This window comes from Ursus americanus, chromosome 34 (assembly GCF_024610735.1).
Source record: "Ursus americanus isolate L20-20 chromosome 34, mUrsAme1.1.p, whole genome shotgun sequence".
NCBI classification, from domain to species: domain Eukaryota; kingdom Metazoa; phylum Chordata; class Mammalia; order Carnivora; family Ursidae; genus Ursus; species Ursus americanus.
In genome coordinates, this window is record NC_142160.1 from 15,564,249 (window position 1) to 15,584,370 (window position 20,122).

General features: G+C 42.9%; 1 protein-coding gene across 1 annotated transcript in view; it reads left to right on the top strand.

Annotated features, from left to right (window-relative positions):
• Window positions 1–20,122, top strand: part of RORB (RAR related orphan receptor B) — a 188,968-nt gene that overhangs the window by 160,159 nt on the left and 8,687 nt on the right. Inside the window, exons 6-9 of the mRNA XM_087858946.1 lie at window positions 1,482–1,614; window positions 5,139–5,246; window positions 6,748–6,858; window positions 10,110–10,222. Of these exons, the coding sequence (XP_087715072.1) occupies window positions 1,482–1,614; window positions 5,139–5,246; window positions 6,748–6,858; window positions 10,110–10,222 (465 nt within the window). The remainder of the gene's footprint in view (window positions 1–1,481; window positions 1,615–5,138; window positions 5,247–6,747; window positions 6,859–10,109; window positions 10,223–20,122) is intronic.

Below are 20,122 nucleotides of genomic sequence, written 5' to 3' on the forward strand. Positions count from 1 at the left end.
CCGTTTTTCCTGGGATTTCACTATTTCTGGCTTTCTCAGACCTCAGCATTCCTGACATTTGGGGCTGGATAACACTTCGTGGAGGGACTGTCCCGCACACTGTAGGATCCTTAGCATCGTCCCTGGTCTCTACCCCGCCAGATGCCACTGGCAACCCTTTCACACAGCTGTGACAATCAGGTGTCTCCAGATATTGCCAGATGTTTCCTGGGAGGCAAAACTGCCCCAATTAAAAAACTGCCGTATTTGAGGGACCAGGGGAACTGTGCCCACAACAGATGACTTGAGGACCTCTCATGGTGGCTTCCTGGGGCTAGGCAAGGAAGAGAAACAATTGAGAAATTGTAGCGGTAATAATAGTTGCGATTTACAGTACAAAGATATGCAGTGAAGCATCCTAAATGTTTTTTCTTGCCCTACATGTTAAAAAGGACCAAAGGAGAAAAGGACAACTCACCTCATTATTATTATATTATTATTATTATTAATTATTATTATTACTTTGTGTCCACTAGAGAAGTTTTTAAGAGAAGGAATTTGCCATGGTTATATAGGCACATTACTTTCCTTGGGGATGGAGATCCACAATTACAAGATCTACGAGTAAATGAAATTTTAAATAAAATACATAAATGTGTCTATATCTAAACATTTGCTGGCTTGGTCAATCGGTAGACCATGCAACTCTTGATCTCAGGATCATGAGTTCGAGTCCCACATCGGGTGTAGAAATTACTTAAAAATAAAATCTTAAAAAATATATATAAACGAATAAATATATGATTATAACATACTGATTTTTTTCCACTGGAACAATTAAATCTTAGCCCTTTTATATAAATAAGAAGACAAAAGCATAGGTATTATCATGACCAATAAAAAGCAGAATCACACACTTGGACTTATGTTTCCCGTTCCAAGGAAAATAATGCAAGGATCAAAATACATTTCGGAGATTCTAAATTACTTAAGAGAGTGATTTGATTTGAGGTCTTTCCCTGTGAAATTTTTTTTATACCAAACAGCCCTCTCCGTAAGTTCTGGAAAAAGAACACAATGTAAAAATCTTACAAGTTCAGTGTTCATTAGGTGCCCATGAACATGGCCGGATGAAAGCCTGGGAACGAAATCACTGTTTCTCAGGGCAAGAGTTTGTTTTCCCAAAATGGACTAAGAGCTTGAGTTTGTTTAGGGGAATGGAAGGAGGGGAAAGAGCAAAGAAACTGTAAACGTCTGTCTCTACATATTATTGCAATGCTTCCATTATTTTAGTCTCAGTACACTGACGATTGTGGTGTATCAAGCTTCAAGCAGGTCAGAACAATATGTTAGAAAATATTGTCCGCCTCTTTTAACGGAATTGGGTACAGCGGGCCTTGGGCCCCTAGTGGCAGGTAAGCACCGGTAGGGAAACCCTGACTCTCACTGGCTTTCCAAGTTGACCTCTGCTCCGTGCACAGTCCGTGTCCTCTGTCTTGAAGTCCAGGGAAGCGCTGTGGCAGCAATGTGCCATCCAGGTCACGCACGCCATCCAGTACGTGGTGGAGTTCGCAAAGCGGATCACCGGCTTCATGGAGCTCTGTCAAAATGATCAGATTCTACTTCTCAAGTCAGGTAAGCAAGGAGATTCACGGGGGGGGGGGGGGGGCCTGTCCGAGACCAGGACGTGGTCAACCCTTCGCTCAGTGTTGCTTCTGGAAAATCTTCCTCCCATATGTAGTTCATTTTTACCACCCACACTGTCAGCCAACTCCCGGAGGAAACTCTCGGTAATAAAAATGCCCCGATACTCATTCAGTTCCCCTTTGAAGTCAAATACAATTTTGCTTATTGAAAGTAGAGCTATTAATTGCAGAGGTTGAGATACCCAGCCTGACAGGCAATGCGAGTAATTAGCATGTCAAGGTGGCTGAATTGCTGAGCTGGCTCGAAAACGCACGACTTGCCTTCTGTTGGGGGAAAGAAGTCCAGGCTAGCAGCGCTCTGCCTCTGTGGTCATTTCCAATCATTTTAATGAGGATAGCCTGCAGCCAGTATACACCCAGAGAAACTTCCTGAGCTCTCATCTTCCCTCCCCTTCTCTCACACACGCTCTCTGACTCACGCACAGTCACTTAGGAGACTCTGCACGTGACTGACTTCACAGATGCTGTTACCCAAACAGGAAATGAATTTTCTTTCTTGACCTGCCCCCCCCCTTTGAAAATGGAAAATAAGAACCATCACGGTGTTGGTTAACCATGGACCTGGGCCACAGTAATAATTAAAATGTATACAAGTGTGTGTGCAATAACACACTTTACATATGTTCATGTTTACTCATGACATCTCATGTAGTCTGGTGACACTGGTATTATTTCCATCTTAGAGGAGGAGAGGAAGATTTAGAGAAGTGAAGGGCTGCGTTCAATATCGCAAAGCCAGTATATGGCAAAGCTGGCATTTGAACTTGGGCCAGGTAGAATTATAAGTTGCTGCTGCTTCTTTACCACATGATTAAAGATGATACAAACCCTGACTCGAACCTGAAGTTGATCTGCACGTTATCTGTTGCTGGGTACGAATGAGCCCGACACCTAGTTCAAATGACACTAATCATCAATTTTCTCCCAAAGCTACCACGTGAGCAGCGTTCAGCAAGGGATGGTTTGTCTCTGCTCCATGTGGGGTTCACTGAGGCAACTTGACTGAGGGCAGTAGGATCCACTCACATGGCTGCCAGTATGAGTCCAGAGTTCAGTCAAGACTCTGGGCTGCAGGCCCCAGTTCCTATCCATGCACGTCAACCTCTCCACAGCCTCTCCTAGCATGCTTGCTAGGTTTCAAAAGCTAGCACTCCCAAAGAACAAGGCCAAATTGCACAGCATTTTTCTGGCTTAGCAGTGTTATCTCCACCCCACCCTATTAGTCAAGGCAGCCATGACAGCCCACCTGTAGGAGACACGGATCCTTCTTCTTGGTGGGGGAGTGGTAAGGCTCTTGAAAAGCTTGTGGGATGGAAGATATTTTTATGACTCTCTTTGGGGAAAAAAAAAGTCTGCCATATTTGATATGTGACCTTGAGCTAACCTTTCTAGATGGCTGTTTCCTCATTTGCAAAATAAAGAGATGGCTTAGAAATAATGAATTCCAAACTTACAATTGCATCGGCAGCATCAGAGTTGCTGATGGGACTGTTCTGTACCTCGTAGGCATCGTCCGAGGCCCATGGATCTGAATCTTCTAGAAGGGAACACAGTTTACTGTATTTCTAAATCTCAGATATAGCCAGTCCAAAGGTTGACACTGGAGAACCACGGCACCATATTATCTTTTAACACCTCTGCCTGCTGTAAAAACGTTCACTCTAGTATAAAAGGCAGAGTACTTAACCTCCTTAAGCCTCCCGCAACTCACTCATAAAAAAGGGCTAATAAAACTCCCCTGAAATGGTATTGGAAGGGGTAAATAAAATAACGAATGTAAGGGGCCAAGGGAAGTGCCTTCTGCCTTATACTCGATAAGTAGTACCTATTATTGTTTTTGTCAGAAAAGCACTGTTTTAATCAAGATGTACAAATCCCCTTCCATGTGTAGGCCCCTGTGCTAGGGGACATATAAGGGAAAGCAAAGAGAAACCAGCAGATCAAGGACAATGAGACACAGACCTTAATAGTGGCAACATAAGAAAGGCCCCACGCATACCCTTAGGAACACCATGAGCGTAGCCAAATCACCCGTATGGTAGTTCCTCAGAACATCAATAAACGGTCAGAGTGCAAAACAACGGCAGCGAACTCATTCATTCAATAAATATTTAGGGGCGCCTGGGGGGCTCAGTCAGTTAAGTGTCTGACTCTTGGTTTCGGCTCAGGTCATGATCTCATGGGTGGTGAGATGGACCAGTGCATAGGCTTCCGCAGTCAGCAGGGAGTCTGCTTGAAGAATCTCTCCCTCTGCCCCTCCCCCTGCCCAGGCACTCTCTTACTCTCTCTCAAATAAATAAAGAAACCTTTAAAAAAAATAATAAAAATAAAACAAATACTTAGTAAGCACCTACTAGGTGCCAGGAACTTCTCTAGATCCTGGAGATATAATAGTGAATAAAATAACCACGCCTACCTGTGTCTGCAGACAAAGGTCCTGCCCTTCACTGTGGGCTAACAGTGAACTCAGAGAAATGCTAGCATCAAGGTTGAACAAGTTCCTTCACGTTGAGACTTCCCCAAGCCTTTGATCTGTGAATGTTGATTATAACTCTCTGAAGTGAGGTCATATTCCACATTTTGCCAAAACTCATTTGACCAAGAGAACTTCATTTCAAAGATATCAGATGTAAATGGTGCCCTCCAGAAACACCCTGAAGGAGTCCCTGTGTAAGTCATCCTGTGCTGAAATACACATGGGCTATGGTAGAAACCGCGGCAGGGAGCAGGTGTGGCCAATAGCAAAACTTCTACAGAAGTGAACAGACTGGACTTGCCTGCTGCAAAGCTCCTTGTGAATTCAGGAGTTGAAAGTTCCTCTAATATTAGAGAGAGAGAGAGAGAGAGAGAGAGAGAGAGAAAGGAAAGAAAGAAAGAAAGAAAGAAAGAAAGAAAGAAAGAAAGAAAGAAAAAGAAAGAAAGAAAGAGGGAGGGAGGGAGGGAGGGAGGGAGGGAGGGAGGGAGGGAGGAAGGAAGGAAGGAAGGAAGGAAGGAAGGAAGAGAGAGAGAGAGAAAGAAAGAAAGAAAGAAAGAAAGAAAGAAAGAAAGAAAGAAAGAAAGAGAAAGAAGAGAGAGGGAGAGAGAGAAGGAAAGAGAAAGAAAGAAAAGAAAGAAAGAAAGAAAGAAAGAAAGAAAGAAAGAAAGAAAGAAAGAAAAAAAGAAAAATACGTAGCTTCCCAAAAACATATTGTTGCCGCCCTTCATTTTAGCCACGTTTAAAGTCTATTTTATCTTTAATTCCTCACATAAGCATGAAAAGAGCTTTATTTTTTACTCAGGAAGGAATCTTGAGGTATTTCGGAAAGGGTTCGTCTGTGTGTGTGTGTGTGTGTGTGTGTGTGTGTGTGTGTGTGTGTGTTTTCAAGGTTTTTTTTTGAAGTCTCATGGCCTTTATACAATAACTTCTTTATTATCGCACGTATATACATATTTTCTTTATTTTTTTATTCATAGGTTGCTTGGAAGTGGTTTTAGTGAGAATGTGCCGTGCCTTCAACCCATTAAACAACACTGTTCTGTTTGAAGGAAAATATGGAGGAATGCAGATGTTCAAGGCCTTAGGTGAGTTTACCTTTGGTGGTGACACATTTTCTTAGCTGCCCTCAGTTTCTCCACTCAGATGGAAGTTGGTAAATGAAATGCCTTGATTCTTGAACGTGAACTAGCATCTCATTTGATGAGGGCTGGAGTAGGTGAGCTGCCAGTGTTTTATCTAACCCTTCCGCTCTGACAGTTGTGCATCCTAATATGAAAGGCTGGAGAGAACCACAGACCCCATTGAGATCAACCGCACCTCATTCAGAAATCAATGAAGACCGGTTCTGAAAGAGCTGAGATGCGTTCTAGATTATTTTTTGTAGGGTCAACTTTTATTTTCCCTTCTAGCTTACCACCTCACAGAGTATATTAGGTAGACCACTGGTGGCGCATGGGTGATATCCTAAGTGTCTTCTGTAAATTCATAATCAGTAGTTAAGACATTTAATCAAAAGAAGAGCTCCTTCACTTGCTTCTCACCCACAGCGGTGACTTTCTTCCTGTTAATTCATGAAGCTCTGGGAGCACAGGGAGAGTGGGTGCCAACCTGTCCCCAAATGACCCCAGACCATTCCTGTGGGTGGGCACCCACAGAGTCAGTCTTTGGAAGTGTTGGGTATCATTCACATCCAGGCATCAGTACGTGGTGCAGATAAGAACGTTAGCAAAGATGGGCCGATGCCAGGAACGGTTTTAACGATGGGCAGGGCCATTGGTTCCATGCGTGGCCCCGGGCATCACGGCGGGCCTGTGCCCGTTCGCCTTTTGTGCCGTCAGTTGATATGGCGGCCAACAGCGAGTCCGCCCGCCTGGCACTGTTCCCTTCTGCAGCTGATACACACCCATGTCATCTACAAGGCTAGATTTTCAAGAAAGGAGGAAAAGCCTTGGCAAGCAACTTGGGTATATTTCCAGCCTCATAAAATAAACATGTACCAAGGATCAGTGTAGGGATGAAGCATTCTTTTGCCAAAATTCACCACTGCTAAGCAACTGGCCTACAAGGCATCCCTCGGAAGGTGCCTGCCCCTCAGTAAGATTTTCAGGGAAGTTACCGACTTGAAAGCTACCTCCTCTTTGTTCTATAAGAAGTTTTGAACACCTCACTTTGAGGCCTCTGGACATTCTATGTGGCCAGGGTCCAGGGCCACTAAGACTGATAGCCCTTAGCCCCTGTTTTCGGTTTTCTCTGAATGCTCTCTCTCTACTGAAGGATCCCCAAATCACTTATTTAATTTTTTTTAGTGGGAACTAAATTCAAATTTACAAGATTAGGTTTAGTTTATATATTCCCAGTTGAATAAATCCAGTGGGCACACATCATCCCCATTGGCCCCTCACTGGTAATGTTAACTTTCAGTAATTGATCGAGATGTTGCCCAATTTCCTCATTCTGTACTTATTAGGAACTTGGAAATATTTTTACATAATGTGAAAATCCTTGAATGCACTTTGGATTATGGGACTTCTCTTACTAATGCCCCATTCCGCTCAGATATTCTCATTTAATTTTTCTTCTTTTAAGGTTCCGATGACCTAGTGAATGAAGCATTTGACTTTGCAAAGAATTTGTGTTCCTTGCAGCTGACTGAGGAGGAAATTGCTTTGTTCTCATCTGCTGTTCTGATATCTCCAGGTAAGGAGGTCTGAGGTCCTGTCTTTAAAAAAAAAAAAAAAAAAAGTTTTTCTGTCTTTACCATGGATTACACCTACTGAAGCCTACGTACTCAGGAGAAATTTAAATTTTCTTTAGCAAGCTTGTGATATTTTTGGACGATTCAAAGGAAAGTAGCCTTAAATTCATTGAAATGAGCCATTTTGCCCCACAGGCAAGAGAAGGGTGTGTGGTAAGGGTCACTCCAGATTCAGATAAGCAGAAGTATTCCTTAACAGATTAATGAGGATGGATGGTGGCCTGAGTTTTGGCTAAGTTCTGTTTCAATTTTAAGAATAAAGGACATCGAAAACAAATGTCTAGTAAGGTGAGACTTTGTAGAAATATATTTAAATGAAAGATCCAGCATGAGGACAAAAGAAATAAAATGTACACCCTCTCCTCTTTAAATACCTCTTGTGATGGCTTTTCCACCAAAATTAGCACTATTAGGGGCTTTGAAAGGAGGTGAGGACAGCAGAGGGAAAAACGACTCCAACTAAAGACTGGAAAAGGAGGAATCTCTGATGTGGCGGCAGAAGTCCCATACGGGGATCTGTCATCATTTATCTCTGTGACTTTAAACACTTGACCCCCCACCCAGAGCTTCAGTCTCCTCATCTATAAAGTAATAGGTTTGGACTTCATTATACTAAAGATCATGGGGCACCGGGGTGGCTCAGTCGGCTCTTGATTTCGGTTCAGGTCGTGATCTCCAGGTACTGAGATTGAGCCCCATGTCGGGCTCCACGCTCATCTCGGAGTCTCCTTAAGATTCTCTCCCTTTCCCTCTGCCCCTCCCCACCCCTCATGTGTGCTCTCTCTCTCTCTCTCTCAAATAAATAAATAAATCTTAGGAAAAAAATAAAAGATCACATCTAGCTCTAAAATGTAATAAAATACCAAAATTTTCAAAGAAGGTAAGGGGTGATGTTTATAGATCAAAAAGAACAGTAGCAATTGAAATGCTATTTAAAATATATGGCAGCTCAAAAATGTCTAGAATCCTAATAAGTACATGGCTCCTTCTTCAACCAGAATGAGAATTCAGAGTCACTCAGCTCTCTGCTTGGTTAGATTTTGAGTGAAGGGATACCAGTGTCATTTACAGTTCTCTATTGGAACACGTTCTTAATAATTTTTATGGCCAAGAGACTCATTCTTTCTATAAAATTCATCTTAGAGACTAGAGCTCTTCTTATAGCCTAACATAGTTTTCAGTGGGGCTGGAAGAATTTAATCTTACCTCCGATTACACACATTGACATGTCATTCCAGCTATACCTACCAATGATACCAGTCTCTACACTTTTTTATTTTATTTTATTTTATTTTATTTTATTTTATTTTATTTTATTTTATTTTATTTTATTTGAGAGAGTGAGCAGGGGGTACGGGGAGGGGGCAGAGGGAGAGCGAAACTCTCAAGCAAGCTCTGAGCCCAGCATGGAACCCAACATGGGGCTTGATCTCAAGACCGTGAGATCATGACCTGAGCTGAAATCAAGAGTCAGATGCTTCACTGACCGAGGTGCCCCTCAGCCTCTGCGCTTTTTATCAGTGAGGCTTTATCTATTTATTTTTAAATTTTATGAAGATTTTTAAATTTGCCTCTGTTTTTTATTTAACCACGTTTTCAAAAATGGAAATTATCACTTGGCATATTATTACTGAGAGTTTCTTCTGAGGCTCTGTCTACAATCAAGTTGTTCCTCTCGGGCTTTTTTGTTTGGGGGGTGTTTTGTTTTGTTTTGAACTCTACAAAGTTTCCCAGGCTTGGAAGCACAAAGATAAATGGGAGAAGTGACAAGAAATAGTTATTTCTGATAGCAACCACATGCCAGATAATTTTCCTTTTACCATTTTCTCATTGCATTTGACTGTTTCCAGGGACTATAGTTAAAGAGAAGACTCGTTCTAAGCCCGTGGGTCTGTGATGAGGGAGGCAGTCTCACTCTGCTTCCTGCTTGCTCAAAGAAAGTATTGCAAAATGCACTGTCCTTGTTAGGTATGTCTGTGGTAAGTCAGTAAATTCCTAGCAGCAAATACTGAAGACATGGCCTATCTAACCCAAACAATCCATGAAGATAACTGCCCCAGACTTAAGGGAAGCCTGCTGTTTATAGATCAGAAATCAGCTGAACTATGAGCCTTCTTCTGAAAAGAACATACTATAGCCATCAAATTTTGCTGAGTTTGGAAGTGTGACATTTGGCTTAGTCTACCAGAGAATCTTCCAGCCCTGGTAGCAGAGCCACGCTCAGAGACTTGTGCAGCTCCAAATACCTCGTTTGCCACCCTGACCTCGTGCCATCTTCAAAAAAGAGAGGAAAGACAGATGTCCAGCTTCTGCAGGCTCTATTCAGGCCAGACCCCACCCTTCCCCCAGTTCTTGTCATAAAAGCCACTGTCTGCTCAGCTCCAGATAGTTTAGGGAAGGGAGAGGGAGGGAAACCTAATTTATTCTGATTGACGACTGTCACTGAAGGCTTTTGTGCTCACTTACGTAAGGGTTTTGCTTAACTGGTGCCTAGACTTGTCCTTACCCCATCTAGGGTTACAGGATTGAGTTTCTCACCTGACCTGAACCGTGTTCAGATGGACCATCTCCAAGTTCTTTTCCATGAGTATTTGTTCAGCATTTGGAGGCTTTAGACGTCTCTTCATGGAAGCGCCAACTTGAGGCATTGATGCTGGGCTGCGTTTTGTCACCATGGTGTATAAAGCTTCTAGGAAGAAGGGAAGGGAGGTGGCGGTGAAGAAAGGGATATAGGAAGGAAAAAAGAAAACAGTGTAGGGTAGGAGAAAGGAAAGGAGGTATTATCCTCTCCACCACTTAAAAATGCCGTGTAGAAAAAGAGCACATAGATTGAATTTGTGAAATTGATTCATGCTTATGCTTTGCATTACAGGGTAGCTTATAAAAGGGAAGGGCGATCATGAATACTGAAAATATTCCTGTGGAATAGATTTTCTTCTATAATTCATTTTCTTCACAAGTCATTAACTTCTACTTTGAAAGAATCTAAGTATATGTCCAAAAAAAAGAGAGAGATGTAAATTGTCACAGATAATACACAACACGCTGGTTTTTATTAGAACATTGGGTCTTTCCCTCCATCCTCCTTTCCTGGGTCAGTATATCTGGCATTACTGCCATCCAGGTATTTCTTATAAGATATTTATGTTTGTTCCCCGCCCTTCTTACCTCATTCTTTCTTTTCCTTTGTCAGACCGAGCCTGGCTGATAGAACCAAGGAAGGTCCAGAAGCTTCAGGAAAAAATTTATTTTGCACTTCAACATGTGATTCAGAAGAATCACCTGGATGATGAGACCTTGGCAAAGGTAGGTCCTCAGAGCACCGACCTACTGTCACCGAAAGAAAGCAGCGACTAGTTATAAAGCAAGGGCATTTCTCATCAGCAACAATTTTTGGAAGTTACCAGAGATGCATAAATGTTGAGGTGCCCCTTTAAAAAAACAGATAAATAAATTATAATAGATTGAGAGGAGAATGACTTTCTTCGGGAAGGATGATATTGATGGATCTCAACCCCAGGCCTGCGAAGACCAAGGAAAGCTAAGGGTGTTTTATATGAAGAACAAAAGCTCGAAGCAAGGGATCAAGTCTCCAGAGCTGACATGTGATGAAGGAAGAGAGTTTGTGTCACTTCAGAAGTCAGATGTGCGCCAACCTTAAGAGTAGGGAGATGTTTATTCAAAATCAGAAAGAAGTATAAAATGATAAGAATTGCTGAACAAAGGCATAAACCATTGTGAGGTAGTGAGCTCCCTGGCATTGGTTGAATTCTAGTAGATACTGCTTGGTTTTTCGTCAGATGTGTTGTAAATCGGAGTCCTTCCCAGAGTAGAAGATTAAACAGATTACTTGTAAATTATCCTTCAGTTCTACTTTTTTCATACAAGATTTGCCCTGGGGTTCCTTCAAAATGGTGAAGTATCCCAAGGGCAAAATGCAGGCAACCTGCCATCAATTTCTTTGTTCAGCTTCATTAAGAATAGTGATCTTAAAGAAGAGTTCTGAGAAGAAGTGTTTACCAGAGTAAAACTCTCATAAGGGGAAGAAGTGATTTCCTAAGGATTGAAACTCAGCATTATTTTAGATCTTAAAGTATCTTGGATTTCTTAAGAACTGGAATTTTTTAGAGGGCAAGCAACTAGGAAACGGAGCATATTCTGCATTGAAGATGATAGGAATCCTAGGCTGTATTTATCATCATTAAAACCCTCCCACTGCTCTTAAAGTTCTTTATTTTTAATAAAGGGGGAAGATTCTGAGATATTATCAGATATTACTTTGCACATACAGGAACTCCTATAAAAAAATTCTATGAACTAAATATGCTGTTTCATGATGATAACATTTTGTTAAGATGAACGCCTCACTAGGAGGGACACTTTTACACTGTACAGTGATAGCTCTCTGGTAGAAATGGTTACTTTTTATGTGGCCAAGGACAAACCACCTGCTGTCTGTACCTGAGTTTTCTCCCCGTTGAGAGCAAAGCTTCTGCATGCTTCCGGATACACTGGGCAGAAGAGATGGCTGTGGGAAGACACATCTGTCTCTATAATTGCTCTGCAGAATATGCCATAACTACATCTGGTCAATTAATGGGGGGGGGGGGTTCCCACCTTTTAGATTTCCTGAAGACCTTGGTCCCCATACCTACCATCCTAAAATTAAGGTCTTGATATGAGGGTAATGAGGATTATCATCTTTTTGCTTCTGTACAGATGTTTTGAGGTTCAAGGGAGATACACAGTGTATAAATTCTTCTGCTTACACCATTTTCTACCTCCTGGTATTTGGGGTAGAAAGGAAACAAGAGAAAGTGTTAGAAGAGGATTGTTTCTTGTATAAAATTCACTGGAGTTACTACCACCGGTTATGTGCGGATATAAGGCTTTTGTGTAGACCCTTGCTTGTAAGCCATTTCAATAGGATGCCCTGTGAAGTAAGGGGCAGGGGCCATGGAGGAGAATGAGCACTGGATTCTAGCTGATCCCAGCCCTGAACTGCGTGGTTTTAGTCTCTTTGTCTTAGTCTTAGATTCCTAAACTGTCAAGTGCTGGGACTAGGGGGATGGGAACAGGCAAGTGTCTCGAGTTCTCAAGAGCTTTAACACCGTAAGGACAATGGTGCCATCGACGCACAGGCTCACCCTCTCATCAAGCCCATACTCCCTAAAAGGAATTACTTGATTTGCATCCAGCAAATCTATTCTATCCCACCACAGAGTCTCATCTTTTCAGAAACGCTCCTTCTGTCCCCATAGTCACGGAGCTCCTGTGCCTCCACAATGCCTCTTAAACAGCAGCAGCCATTCTTAATATTTGTAATTTATAGACACGGGGAACCTGGGCGACATCATGAAACCTACCTCTTGGAGAACGTGCACATACCCAGCTGTGGTATTCACGTCCAGGGGCTCAGGTAAACCCGCAGTAAGTGGGGTAGATCTGCCTTCTGTGTAATGTGCAAAGACTATTTATAGTGCCAGCCAGTTTGACCCTGAATGAGTGGAACGGACATCCGATGAGAGGGGCAGTGGTCAGACATCGTCATTGAACTTCATCCTGAAAGAACAGTCTCCAACACACTTCCACCACTTCCATTTCCTGAAATTAAAGTTCAAGTGGCAGTGTCTTATACTTTTGATCAAAGTTGGACGTAGGGAAGGTGTGAAAATTAGGAATTCTGTATCCATTAACTAGAAGATTCCAATCCCAATATATTAGTTTATTTTTAAGCCTTATTAAAGAATCTAGTTTCCTTTCCTCATAGCATAATGATAATATGTAGCATATTTATAATAAATCATCAGAACCACTTCCTAGCTGAGTGACCCTGGAAAGGTGACTTAAACTCTGTGCTTCGATTTCCTCATTTGTAAAGTGTGACTGAAGATAATGGCAAGGTTATGTGGTTGTTTTGAGGATGAAATGACATTCAGTATCAGCAAGCTGCACACCCCAAGAATAGGTCTAGTGTTTGAGTGCTGCTGTTGTCGCAGATGGAAGAAATGCTATTATGGCAGGGAAATTTTTATCCAAAACTTAGTTAATCACTAATGGATGAAAACTATTTTGAAAAATGGAAATTGGAGGGTTGAGGAGATGGAGTATGGCCTTCCAAGTAATGGAGGAAATGATAAGAAGTAAGAAAGTATAAGGTATATTTGAGCTACGAATAGTAGTTAGGTTTGGCTGAATCCTGGATTTGGAAAGTCAGGAAAAAGATGACACTGGTCACTTTCATTAAGTTCAGAACCACTGCCAGGGTGAGTGAATATTTGAACTGCAGAGACGGGTGACAATCTAGTTCTCTGGCCTATGGGCTTATTTTCCTTACAAGTCACAAGAATCTGCCATTCCTATTGCTCTGACCAGAGGACGGAGGACAAAGGAGAAAAAGGAGTCAATCTAGTTCGGGCCAGGGTGTGGTGGCGCACACCCGGCCAAGGGCAAAGCTTGGGTCTGGACGTCTTGCTCATATCCCAGCCCTTCCCTCAGCGCAGCCTCTGGGTCAGGGCCATAGCTGGAGGCTTGTTGGATAAAGTCTTCTCCAGCCCATCCCCTCCCGTTGAGTCTCCTGGATAATTAGAGTCATGAAATCTTGTTAGGTAGTCTGTTTATTTATTCCTAGCACTCCTGCAAATACATGCAACACTCCTGGGTTCTTGCCCAAAGCTTTACTGGGAAGTTTAAAAGTAGCAAACTCCATAATGACACATATCCTATGGGAAGGCATGGAGAACTCAGGGTGGGAGTCAGACTGCCAAGCCTGCTCGCTCCGCCATATGCAGAGACTAGAGCAAGTGCTGGTTTTTATTTTGCCACAACTAGAACTCTTCAGTGAGTACCATGCCTTCAGTCCATTTCTCCAAACAGTGTTCAATTGCTTGTGCCTGGCCATGTGCTACAGATGGGCCACACCACCCTTTTGGGTGTTTTTAAGCACACGGTTCTGTGCTGGTGGAACTTCTAATTCTTCTAGATATGGAGGAGTCTAGTGGTTATTCTGAAGCTCAGTATCTCCCTCACACCTCTCTTTCCTCCTATTCCTGGATGGCCAGAAAGTTATTACTTGACCCCTGTGGCTCTCTCTCTTCCAGTCACTCTTTTTTAAAAATTTTTTAATTTAAATTCAATTTAATTAACATATACTGTATTATTCGTTTCAGAGGTAGAGTTTTATGATTCAGCAGTTACATACAACACCCAGTGCTCATTACATCAAGTGCCCTCCTTAATGCCCATCACCCAGTTACCCCATCCCCCCACCCACTTCCTCTCCAGAAACCCTCAGTTTGTTCCCTATAGTTAAGAGTCTCTCATGGTTTGCCTCCCTCTCTGTTTTTGGCTTATTTTATTTCTCCCTCCCTTCCCCTATGATCCTCTGTTTTGTTTCTTAAATTCCACATATGAGTGAGATCATGTGGCACTTGTCTTTCTCTGACTGACTTATTTTGCTTAGAATAATGCCCTGTAGTTCCATCCACATCATTGCAAATGGCAAGAGTTCATTCTTTTTGATGGCTTAGTAATATTCCATTGTATATATATACCACATCTTATCCATTCATCTGTCAGTGGACATCTGGGCTCTTTCCATAGTTTGGCTGTTGTGGACATTGCTGCTACAAACATGAGGCTGCGTGTGCCCCTTCAAATCACTATGTTTGTACCTTTTGGGTAAATACCCAGTAGTGCAATTGCTGGATTATAGGGCAGCTCTACTTTTAACTTTTTTGAGAAACCTCCATACTGTTTTCTAGAGTGGCCACACCAGCTTCATTCCCACCAACAGCGTGAGAGAGTTCCCCTTTCTTCACATCCTCACCAACATCTGTTGTTTCCTGACTTGTTAATTTTAGCCATTCTGAGCAGTCACTCTTTCTAAGCCTTTGTTGCCTGTGAAGATGTCCCACCACATCCCCTCATCCATAAGGTATTAGTCTAAGGTTGTACCATGTTAATGAAAACACAGTGGAGAGCTCAAGTCAACTGTGGAAAGAGACTGTCCTGGACAAAAAGAACGGCCGCACCATGTGGTGACAAATCTGTTTCTCTGAGGTTCATCTCCTTTTCGGCTCTGGAAGGTTCCAGCCTTCCTAGGGAGAACTGTGATGGGTTGAGCTGGGAGAAGTACAAGCCAACTGATACACTAACTTCTTCATTCCTACGCCCGATTCTAGCATTACAATAGCAAAACTTCATTACCGACATAGAGAGGGACTTTTCTCCTTCTGTTATAACAGAACTAAGTTACTAAATCAAAGCTTACAAGATGGAAGGCTTAGACAGCCCTATTTCACATGTTAATAAATTGAAATTTTACCGGAAAGAAATCGTCCCTGGTCACTGTGACACTAATGGTGCTCTTTTGATACAGATTTAGAAAAAAAACAAAAACAAAAAACAAAACAACCATGTCGATTTGCAAAGAGCCTGTGGAGCAGATACCGACTGAGAGATCCATGCGAACTGCACAAGGTCATTTCCATTGATCTTCATCACTTTCTCAACGAGATCAAAATAGGCCCTGTCCTGATTGGTAATGGAAGGTTTTGTCTAAAGCCTGCTTTCTTCTTGCAAGCCACTAGGTGCAATTCTAGTGTACTAGAATTTTTAGCAGGTGGCTCCGGGGATTTGGGGTCCATTTGATCTTGAAGAGCAGTCTATCCAGTGAGCACTTGAGGAGCCCCTACCTGAGTGACGAGCCTCCCCATTCCTCTTCTTGGCTAGGAACTTGTTTCGTACTTCAAAATTGCTATGCTTTTTAAAAGTAGAACACGTGCTGAAGAGTTCTTAAATCGTGAGCAGATAGCTCAGTGAATGATCACGAAGGTAACCATATAGCCAGTGCCCAGGTGAAACCGGGCACCCCAGGAGCCCCGCTCAGGCTTCTCGGGCTTCCTCACAATGGCTTTTATGCTTTAAAATAACCCAAGGATAGGCAAACCTATAGAAAACAATTCAGCATGCCACCCAAGAGTATAAATTCCCAATCCATACTCAAGAAGCGTAGCTTTGTCCTGGGGCTGTTTTCTACCTCAGCACACGAGCGTGTGCTCGTGCCAGATGCCAGACGGAAGACATTGATCACATATGGTCTTGGCGTCGGGCAGTTTCCCTGCAGAGTTCCTGTGAAAGACCAGATTATTTTGGTACATTTTAGTTGTTCCGAGTTTGCTGGCATAACGTTGCATGTCTACCACCCAGAAATTCCAGGGGTTCTGCATCAGACTAATGGTCTGTAAGTAAGAAGAGAGGTCTTGAGGTGTCTGGGTGGCTCAGTTGGTTAAGCGTCTGCCTTCGGCTCAGGTCATGATCCCAGGGTCCTGGGATCGAGTTCTGCATCAGGGTCCCTGCTCAGCAGGAAGCCTGCTTCTTTCTCTCTTCCTCAGCCTCTCTCCCTGGCTTGTGTTCTCTCTCTCCCTCTCTATCTCAAATAAAAAAAAGAGAGAGAGAGAGAGAGAGAGAGAGAGAAAGGTCTTGATGTGACTCCTCACGCATCAAGTCAGAAGTTGATGTACTCATTAGAACTCTTTGGTAACAAGTAATAGGAACCAGCTCACACTAGCGTAAGCAAAAAGAAAAGAAAAGAATGGAGAGAGATCTCCTGGGACCTAAGGATGAAACTGCAGCCACCATTCAGGAAGGCGCTAGAACTAGGAATCGGGAAGCCTTCATAATTCTCCATCTCACGTTTATCTCTCTTGAGGCATCTCCTTTGTTCTTCTCCCTCCTTGAATACCAGCTGACTCGGCTTCCCTGGTCCACATGGTGAAATGTGGCTAGCTCTTAGCTTCTTAGACTACTTGTAGTTTCTTCTACATTTAGAAAGTAACTTGCTGGCTCTCAGCCCGATTCCAGATCCCAGTCCCAGCTGAATCAGTGTTCACTCTCACTTTATCCAGCCAGTTCAGCATCGATGCCAAGGATGGGGTCAGCAAGGGCAGGGGGTCTTACAACCAGACAGATATTTCAAGTTCAATATTACAATTCTAATCCCAGTGTCCAGGTTTAGCTAGACAAATACCCAAAAAAGAAAAGTGAATGGGCATGAGAAATGGATGTATTTAGCCTCACTTGATGTGCCCAGTTTTTATCAGTGCTTCTGAAGTTTCCTCCAGTTTGGTCAAACCATTGTTGGCTTCCTGCTTCAGGCTGGAGGGTATCTTGATGGCCTGGAAGCCCCTATGAACAAGATCACTAGTCTTAGCCTCTGCATGTTCCATTTTTCCACATCAAATGTACTTGTTATAAAATTGTGGGTTTTCTCATAAAACCATCCTCTGGAAAGAAGCATAGGATTATTATCTCTTCTCCAACAGCTGCTTTTTCTTCTTGTAGACCCCCGTAGGTATAAGCTGACGCTTCCTTCTTACAAGAAGTGCTTGTCATAAGAGAGAGATGAATGTGAAAATGTCTTTTGCTAGACCCTCTGTCTACTCCTGCGATGGGGATTATTTAAACAGGAAGAAATTTCATGATGGTTTGAAATCGACTACCCCCTCCATCTCCAAGTGCTTCTGGATCACTTCCCCAGCTGTTTAAAAAGTTGTTGAGCCATTAACTGCTGCTGAGGCTGTTCTGAGCTCCCTTTGAAATGGGGGTCCCCCAGCTGCAGTACATAATATTAATGAGCAGTAAGTGACTGCCTGCTGCTTCCTCCGCCAGGCCCTTCTGGGCTCTGACTCGTGCTGCCACTGCCTCCACATGCCCTCCTGGCCCTTCATGCCTCCGGAGTGATGGATACCCTTGTCAGCATTTCCCTTGCCGCAGCTGATTGGACGCCTTTAAATCAGCCTCCTCCAAGAGCACACAGGGTAAGGAGGCTCTTTGCCTTCCTTGGTGCTCTCTGCTCATGCGGCCCCCAGTGCTCTTCACAAAAAGCAACTCTCATCATCCGGCCCATTATACAGGTGAGCAGCAGAGACAGGATCCAAATCCCATGAAAGAGGGAAGAAGTAGGTCCTGAACCAGATGTTCCTTGAACCCCAGTTTGGGGAAGGAAAGAAGCAAGAGTCCTTATTCACTTTCCAAAACTGAATACGTAGTTAATATTTCCAAATGCAAATGAGCAACCATGGAAGGGTTGTCCTCTTATGCATTTAATGAGAAATTAACGCATAGGAGGACAATTCCTCCCCTTCACTAAAGGAGCAAAAAAATGCTTTAAGAATTGTAGTAAATAGGATTCTACTTTATAAATCACGGTTAATTAAATGAGCGGGTTACTTTAATTGCTACAAGAAAATGAAAATCAATATGATTTTTTGCTTTTTCATTTCAACAAAAGTAAATGGCTGATTTCCCCACGCATTAACACATGACTCAATTTCCGGTGCTTGGTTAAGGGTTCAGTTGGGTTCTTGCCCCCTGTGTCATTGGGCCAAGCAAGCATGGCCTTGACTGTCCCTCTCCTTGAAGGAAGCAGTATGTGGGAATGGAAGCATAACGCCTAAGGCATATATCGCCCCCATGTGCCAGGCACAGCTCTGGACAGTTTGTGTTGACCCAGTTGACAGTTTTGTTGGCTCACAGCAACCCTCTGAGGTAGGGACTGTCTGATGGATAACGAAGCTGAGAAGTTAAGTGACTTGCCCAAGATCACACAGCTGTAAATAGGCACAGAATTCAAACCCAAGCAATCAGGATTTAAAACCCATAGGTTTTGTTTTGTTTTATCACTAGGTGAATCCTCTCTATGGTGTATTTGTGCACCCTAGGGCACTTCCGAATTCTATTGCTTGTCCCCCACCAAACTAATAGAGCTAAGCAAATGGAATCTCCCCTGAGGATGATAAGTTCTTTCTCTGCCTCCTGAAAAGGAGCTAACTTTCCACTCAGCTCACAGGACTGTTTCAGATATGATACAGAATTTACTTTTCAATTTTGAAAATCAGTTATCAATTTATAAGATTTGAACTCCTGTAGTTTTGGTTTGTTTGGGGTTTTTTGTTTGTTTTAATGTCCATCCCATAGACGCAGTCCATCCGTATCCTAGGGGATGTTTGTTTCCAACATGGAGGCTGAGCGCCACCTAGACTTACTGACACAGAGTCCCTAAGAGTAGATTCCAGGAATCTGCATTTTTAGGAAGCACCCCAGTGATTCTTAGGCAGAGTAAAGGTTGACAGTCATTATAGAATCGCATCTGGAAGTTTTCGGAGCTCTGCGTATCATCAGTTCAACCGCAGATGATTAGAGAAAGCTTTCAAAGCCTCTGTGCATTCAATAGCTATTTCAGGGAGATTGTAATGTGTAGGAAGTATTCCAAATTGTTGTAGTCTTCGTCTGTGTGAACCAGCTGGTTGAGAGAGCTTGGATGATTTCCCAAGGGACTTCAGTGAAGTGGACCCTGGAATACTCTTTACCTATGAAAATATAGAAAAGACAGTTTTCCATCCTGGACCAAAGTGGCTCTTTCAGAATGCGATTCTGATCATCTCTCTTTTTGCTGAAAGCCTTTCCAAAGAGACTTAACGTCGACTGACATACACTGGCCATGCCCATCTCTTCTGCTTTTCCATCAAACGTGCTCACTCACTGCTTTGTTCTTCCAACGCGCCAAGCACCACAGTGCCGTTACACATGGCCCCAGGGCCTCTCACGTACCCCAGCACCTAGTCAGCTCCCACTCTCCCGTCAGAGCTCAGCTTACGTGGTGCTTTCTCAGGAAAGCCTTGACAACAGAACGTTCTGTTCTCTACCCCTTCTAGCCCATTCCTGCATGGCGCCCACCGCAGTTTTCCAGTCTGCTTTTGACTGCGTGATGCCATTATTCACATCTGTCTTCACAAGCAGGTGATAAGCCAGAACCATGCTGTCTTGTGCACTTTGGTGTCTAGCAGAGTCCCTGCTGCAAGTTCAAGTAACATCCTGTTGGAAAGAAAGCCTTGACTCTCGGTCTAAACTTTAACATCCATTCTATAAACAAAGATTTCACATTTTTCATTTCTACCCTTATCATTAAACAGTCGTGGAAATGGAAAGTCTGAACCCCAAATTTCTTTATGTGTTCTAGATCCCTTTAATGAATATGTCAACAGCTCTAATCCTGATGCTGTTTTTGAATTGCTCATAGTGTGGTTATACAGTCATTAGTTGTTAAAAGGAAACTTAATGAAAGTGGAAATTTCTGATTTTGAAGAGCCACAAAGTAACTAATTATCTATTTCCTCTTTTACTTCAAAGGCTGAGATGGTTTCT